This window comes from Corvus brachyrhynchos, unplaced genomic scaffold (genome assembly GCF_000691975.1).
Source record: "Corvus brachyrhynchos isolate BGI_N302 unplaced genomic scaffold, ASM69197v1 scaffold200, whole genome shotgun sequence".
NCBI lineage: Eukaryota > Metazoa > Chordata > Aves > Passeriformes > Corvidae > Corvus > Corvus brachyrhynchos.
In genome coordinates, this window is record NW_008236184.1 from 5,665,008 (window position 1) to 5,672,507 (window position 7,500).

At 37.7% G+C, this 7,500-nt stretch overlaps 1 protein-coding gene across 7 annotated transcripts in view; it reads right to left on the bottom strand.

The window, feature by feature from the left end:
* IQCH (IQ motif containing H) overlaps positions 1-7,500 on the bottom strand; it is a 50,187-nt gene that overhangs the window by 28,294 nt on the left and 14,393 nt on the right. For 5 of the 7 annotated variants that reach the window (XM_017738587.1, XM_017738592.1, XM_017738597.1 and 2 more), the window contains exons 11-13: positions 6,004-6,069; positions 3,894-3,977; positions 1,602-1,777 (exon numbers count right to left, since the gene is read on the bottom strand). In XM_017738587.1, coding sequence (XP_017594076.1) covers positions 1,602-1,777; positions 3,894-3,977; positions 6,004-6,069 — 326 coding nt within the window. The remainder of the gene's footprint in view (positions 1-1,601; positions 1,778-3,893; positions 3,978-6,003; positions 6,070-7,500) is intronic. The other 2 variants (XM_017738608.1, XM_017738601.1) reach the window with 1 other exon arrangement.

Sequence of the window (7,500 nt, forward strand, 5' to 3'; positions counted from 1 at the left end):
CTGTTTGAGAGTGGTAGAGCTGCCAGGATATATGGAGGTGTGAGGGAGAGCTGGGAAAAGCAGGAGAACTGAGGGATTCCAGCAGGACTGCCCAGAACAGGGGATATGGGATTAACCAAAGTTCTTGGCTCTCAAACCAGTTGATTTTTGTTTTGTTTTCAGCTTCCCAAGATTCCAGATCTGACCTTGGCATCAGCCTCACCACAGAGAGCAAAGCTGCCTCCTGTTGTGACACACCTCAAGTGGAGGATCAGGGCCAGCTGCGCCTTTTCCACACATTTTCCTTCCATCCAATTCCATCAAAATAGCTGGGAAAACGTGCAAGGCTGATTTGTGCTTCTGGAATTACTAAAAGAAGCCCTCTGAGGTGGCCTTCAAGCCACACTTTCACTGATTGGGAGTAAATTTTGATCCATTAGGTGCAATAAAAGCTTTTTATTCAATAACCTGGAGAAAGATCCTTCAAAAAGAGCCTATAAAGCTCAAACCCTTACACAGCCCAAACTGTCACTGAAGCCAAGGGATGGCCAGAATCAGTTCTCAGCTGATTCCTCTCCACAAAGAGGATACATTCCTTAAACATATTAATTATTATATGGTAAACACATGTTTAATGAAAACAAGGTACTTTGAGCATTTTGCATATTAACAGGTACATGACACTGAAGAGCCAAAGGTTACCTCAACGTGGTTCACCTAAAATCTGGTGTTGCCCATTCTCCTGACAGATTTTGGCATTAATACACTCACAGTTGGGAGTTACTATTGGAAAAATAACCCAGAATCCAGAGAAAAAACATGCAATAATTGATCAAAGTGCAATTTAAAAATAAAAAAATAGCAAAACCAGCAGCAGGGCTTCAAGCAAAGCCCCTAAACATGCCACAAAAAAGTTGGATAAAAATCAAATCTCAGCCAAGACACTGTAGGTTTAATATTTGCAATATAAAACTATTATTTACTGTGAGAAGTCTCCACTACACTGTGGCATTTTCAGAAACACTGTACACACAGTACATTAATTAGAACATGTTTCAGCATATAGACTTAAACCTGACTTGACAGGTTTGGAACTAATATTTCTGTATTATTAATTATTATTCTGGACCTATTATTTCAGTGTTATTGAAGCTAATATTTATGTATTATTCTGATCTGTTTGAAACTCATATTTCTGTATTATTATCTAACTTTGTTTAAGCCCTGTTCTTTAAGGAGCTCCACATTGGATTTAGTTGCAAGAAACTCAGCAAACACAGGAATGATTGAATGCTGGGCGAGCCAGAAATAAAGTTTGAGTAATAAGAATGGTTTATTGCTATGATTTGCTTAGAGATATAAATCTATCATGTTCCCAGTCCGAAGCACAGAGTCAGAAGGGACGACAGCCTACAAATAGCCAATATAGGACTATCTCAAGCAAGTCTATAAAGCTAAACCAGGATATTTATTTCCAATGCTCTAACTAGTAGTCTAATCAGTAAAGCTCTTAAACTTGCAATAATATTTCACTGATGTGTACCAGAGCGTTGCAAGTTATAAAATTTCCAATTTAATTTTACTGCATCCCTCAAGCTGTAGTAATTAGAAGACAAACTCACAGGGAAGCTGTTTATAGCTTCAGGGGTGAGAATTTTGAACCTGTCCTGCAGGTCAGCCATGTCCTCAGGGTTCCCAGATCTAACAGCTGCCTGCAGACCCAGGAGTTTATTGTAATACTGCAGTAACTCCTCACTCAGAGCAAGGGGGCAGATGTAGATGACGTCCACGTTGGCATCTGAAACAAAGGGGCACAGTGTTCATTGCTGGGAGAAAGGTACACCGCATTCCCAACAGCAATCCCAGCATTCCCGACCCTTTGCTCACAAATAGAGTCTCTAAAAAAGCACTGGAAATAAAAATGAGGTCTAATTCCCAAATCTTAGTGCTTTCGCTGTGCTTCAGCATTTCTCTGAAGACAGGTCAGCAACCCAAAAAAAGAGCTGCTTCCCAGGATTCAATGTGCAGAACATATTGGGGGCAGGATTTGGGAAGTGGTGCAGGGGGATTTGTAAGCCCGACTCCCATTAACATCAGTGGGAATTGAACTGCTTTAAAAATATATCCCATTAACGCCAACAAATTATAAAACTGAGCTATTCAGTTTAGAAAGCTGAGGAAATTGCAATTTTCTATGCTGCCTGGATTTTCCATGGGCTGTTCCTATTCCTGTGTTGCCCACACAAAAGCTCACGGTGGGGTATCATTAACAACCATTGCTGGGCATGCGAGTGTGCAGGGCAGCCACTTCAACACAGTGTGGAAATCTGCTTGTCCACATGGAAAACAGCGTGGGCTGAAGGGCTGTGTCTAAACAGAAGAAAAATCTGTAATATAAGCAGTTTTGGAAAATTTTAACCACACTGCTCTGCTAAAATATTAATGTTCATTGATGAGCTAATGAATTAATGGGCCTTGAAGCATCAATAGAATACACTGGCAAAAAGCACTCCAAGATGGGAAGTGGGAAAGTCTTTCACTGTTTTATTGTGCACAAGTGCCAGGGATAACTGCTATTCCGTGGGAACGACTCTGCAGCAAAGCAAGGATTGGATAAGGAAACCCTGAGCCAAATGTTGTAAAGGAATAAGAGATCCCACTGATTGACTTTGTTTTGCCAGAGCTGCAGGAAAATAATCCACATTAAAAATGTGAGGCCAGAACTCGCCTGAGGCATTAAAATACCACAGAGCCCACAGTCATAGTCTATCTATAATTATTTACCATACATGTAACTTTTTAAAATACTTAATAGAGTTCAGAGCCATTCACCAGTCAATACTCAAGTGAAAAACTGACAACTCAAGTGAATTTGGGGAATAAAAAGGTGCAGCACATTTTACTGCTGTAGCACTGCCCTATAAAGAGAAATAAACTCTCCTCTGGACACAGTGGGGCTCCAGGGACAGCTTAACTCACAGGCGGTCACAACCAGCAAGGAAGTCCTCTGCTTTTCTAAGGAAAAGCCAAACCAAAATGATAAATCTCAGTCCTCTTGTGCCAGGCACAGGTAGAACATCTCATCTAGTTCATAATTCAGTTAATATTTCACTAGTTTGTATCTTCCTCGCGGTCTATTTTACAGTAGAACCAGTTTTCATGTTCAGACATGAGAAAAAGAAATGTCTGTTTCATGTGTGACTTTGTCCCTTTAAGTTTCTATCATTTTAGAGCCAAAAAAATCCACGTGAGAAAAAAAAAAAAGAGTACAGTGGAAAAAACCAATATTAGTGCCTAGATAATATATAAAGGCAATTACATTATTATTTTAGGCATCTGTAAATCTCTGGATCTAATATATTTTTGTTACAAACTTACTAAATGGCATTTATAAAATAATCATGATCCTGAAATATATATGAATCATGTAAAGTATGTCATTCCAGGGAGCCAATGAAGTTGGTCACTGATAAATAATATCCTTCCCTGCTTTGCTTAAAAGAAGCCTGTCAGGAAAAAACTTTTAAATGGATGCCTTTTGCCTCATTTGCTGATTTAAAATAAAAAAAATTGGTTTAAACAAGGGCTTGCTCTTTTGCAGCACATCTTTCTCTCCGTGTGAGCCTGAATGAGCACTAACAGAATTAGCTACCTAATTTTGTAGAACACTAAACACTTTGTGGTGCTCAGCAGGTCACAGGATGAGGCTGCTTTACCTTATCACAGAGGCACAAGAAACCAGCAGGATTTTTTATGGATAACATGGCCAGGAAGTGCCACAGCAGATCAATTCCTTCTCAGCTTCTCCATGCTCTATATTTAATATTAATACAAGAAGTCCTTGTGTTGTTTTCTTTCACTCACAACTCGGGGGGGAATAATCAAAAACCAGGAGGCAGGAGCTCATCACATACCCAGGATGTCACACAGCCTTCCCATCTGCAGGTTCTGCTGGAGAGCAAGATCAGGGATGTGCTCACGGATGCGTTGGGAATATCCTGAAAAACAAGGAAAGCCCCCCTCAAACTGGAGTCAGAAAACCCTAGTACAGATTTGGAAAAAAATCAAACTTCTGAATTAAAAAGAGCTAAAAAAAACCCCCCTATTTCAAATCCCACAGCACTCATTGCAGCATTTTTCTGAATTTACTTTTATTACTGATGCAACTTCATGTTTTTCTGTCATTTTAAATACAGACCTGAATGTTACAGACCTACAGAGTTTTCTAATTTAACCATGCAGACCATTTTGTTGGGAGTCTTTCATGTTGCTGATTTTTTTTTTTTTTTAAACACTGGGGAAAAAAATGACACCATCATTAAGCAAGAATCTTGGTAATTTTGTCCTTCACACAGATAAAAGGCACCAAACCCACTTCATTAAGGAGATGTCTCAGTGCTACCTGCTCACTTTGTTGCAGAGGAAAGGTGAGTGACAGCCTGTCTGAGCCTGGATTATCTCTTTGGAGGTCAGAATTCCAGCTGATTCCATGCTCACATTCGAAAAGACTGCAGGAAGTGATGGCAGCATTGTAACTATAATTTTTAAGCCCGTAATTTTCAAATTGCTGCAATTCTAAATGAATTGTGGTGTCTGTACAAACAGCCACAACCCCATTGTCGGTTGCCATTGAATCCATCAGGGTTAAGCCCAATATTCAGTGTTTGGCATAAAAACTTTGATCCAGTAACAAGATCCTTATATTTCCTACATTTACACATTGCAAATCATCAGAAACTCAGAGAAAACTTACTTAGGCTAAAATCTGCTCAGTATTTCACTGCTTTCATTTAGAAAACAGCAAAGTGGATATTTCAGACTAATTACAAAGACAATTATAACAAATAATCAGCATTCTAAGGTGTTGTGGCACTGGCACTTTGCACACAGAACGTAAGAAAATACAAAGAAATTAAAATTACCAGTTTAATTTTTAGTCATTTCTTATCAAACTTACATATTGCAGTCAGCATACTAGTACCAGGCACTTGGAGAACTACATCAAAGTAAAATATATTGATATTTTTTTTTTTTTTACTCCTCTAGTATTAAGCTACAGTAATTAGAATAAAAGCTTGCTCTGAGTATTTAAACTTTAGTCTCAAGGCTTCATTTTGCTCTCTCACTCAATTTTAAGCTACTAAAAATGCTGCCTAATATTCTCAAGCCATTTAAATGTCAGCCTCAGAAAGCAGCTGATTTCCTTACCCTGAACTGTCCTCTTGAAAATGTTGGATTTTAAGAACTGGGCCAAAATATAACACGCAAATATCACTTGAAAAACCAGGAATTATTTGAAAGGAATAACAAAGTAGCAATTAAGTAAGTTAAAATTTGCATTTTGCTCTGGCTCTGAAGATCCATTACAGCATTGTACCACTGTACTTTTCACAGGAAGGTTAATAAAACATATTAATTCACAATATATTAACTTCCACAGGCATGACCCCATTAGATTTAATGAGGAATATTCCCTCCTGGTGAATCCTTGCCCTCCCAGTGGACAGGATGAACCACATTCCTTCTCACCCCCTGATCCTCACTCAAGACTGGACACCTGATAAAGCTGATTAAAGATTTAATATTGCTTTTCTTCCAGTTTAAACAGAATCCAATCCAAATAAATTCAATATATTGTGATCATAACCTACATGTTCCAGTGCACCTGTGCCATCAGTTCTGGTTTCTGATCCAGCCTCCGATCTGGGTAAGAAACTCCAAAAGGTGGCTGAAATTTGGGATGTGGACAAAGGAACACTTGGGAATGGGATTGGTTCTTGCATTAATGACTCTGAAGTACAGGGAGCGTCACAGAAGTGCTAAAGTAAGAGGTGTAGGAATGAATTCACCTCCCCCTTTCAACCTCAGCCATGACCTAACACCCTTTATTTGACATTTCCTTAATAAATTTTGCTCATCTCCAAGTGACTTCTCCCAACAAAGAATCCATAAAAGTGCCTTGGAGAAAAAGAACAGCAGAGAGGGGGACAGGACACAAAGGCTCAAATCCCCATGGGGCAATACCTGAAGAGGAAGGAGGAAAACAAGCTGGGATCACCCACCTTGTACTCCCCAGGACTTGGGACAGCTCTAGGAAATAATAACCAAGGTTTAATAAATAAAACTGATTTTTTTCTCTCTATATTTGGCACACATTTAAGGGAGTAAATCTGATTTGAAGGTTCAAATTTATTTCTCCTTACTCTGCCAGACAACAATCCTTTAACACTGGAATCCACTTTCTTTTTTTAGCTATCCTAGAAATTCCAAGTTTTTGTTTGGGTGAAATAAATGGAACCATTTGCTCCTCCCAGCAGTACAATTTAAGCCCTTCACTATCCCTTTTCCTGGATTATTTCCAGAAACTTGACATGAATCTGAAACAGTTGTGAAATGAGAAATTCACCCTCCTGACTATCACCATTTATTGGAATTCCACCTGCAAGGGAATTAAAATCAGACTCTGATTTACCTCAAATGCTGAAGTCAAGGACATTGAGGAGAGAATTTCAGGTTTTATTTTTGATTTACAAAACTGAACAGAGAAACCACTGAGTATCATCAAACTTCGGTGTCTTCTTGTTTATCTGCTCGTCCCAGGTTTTGTAACTTAAAAAATTTCTATGATTGCACAAAGGCAGTAAAAAATAAAAATACTGCTGAAATCAGTTAGCATTTTGCATATTTAGTCCTTTTTGACTGAACCAAATGTTACTTGTTTAAATTTTCCAGCTTCCTCCAAGTTGATTCAAATTATTCTTAATTTTAAAATATCAAATGTGCAGAAGCAGAATAATGAACCATATAAAATTTTTTGTTACATTTTAAAGGTTTTTAGGGTAGGGATTTTATGTTTTCACCTTTTAAAATCTTAAATATAAGCTGTTCTTAAAATTAGATCAAACCAAAATTGCTCAATGTTAAATAATTTTTTGTTGCTGTTTCTCGAAATCAGTTTTAATCTGAACATTTCTAAAGAAGAAAAAAAAACCCCAAATACTTACATTACATTTTAATAAGCTTACCATGATTTAATCCATGTAAAATCCCTATGGAATACTGGAAATATCCTTATATAGCTACATTTAATAAAAACAAGCAGGAATAACTTTTCCAAAGAGCACTTTCAAATGCCTCTTTTAGAGAGAATGTATATATTTTTTTTATATTTTAGCCTACTTAAATAGGTTTTCTGATTTTCTAAGAAAACATCTGCACTCAAATTATCTTTACCCCTTCCTTTCTTCCTCATTAAGGGGGAGATTCAAATTCCTGTATTTACAGCACAAGGCTGTGTAAACCCTGTTACAGAATCAGGGCCTGGGCTCCCAGTGAAGTGCTGAATAAAGTGGAATATCCCTGGAGTTTTACCTTTTACTTAAGAGGTTGAAATAATTTAAAAACTTCTATAAATTCCCAAATCCAGCAGAAGAACAGGGACATAATGATTAATTTTTGATGTCAGCCTGTTTTGATTATACTGAGAATTATTTTAATACATCTTTGAAAACATCTGGTATG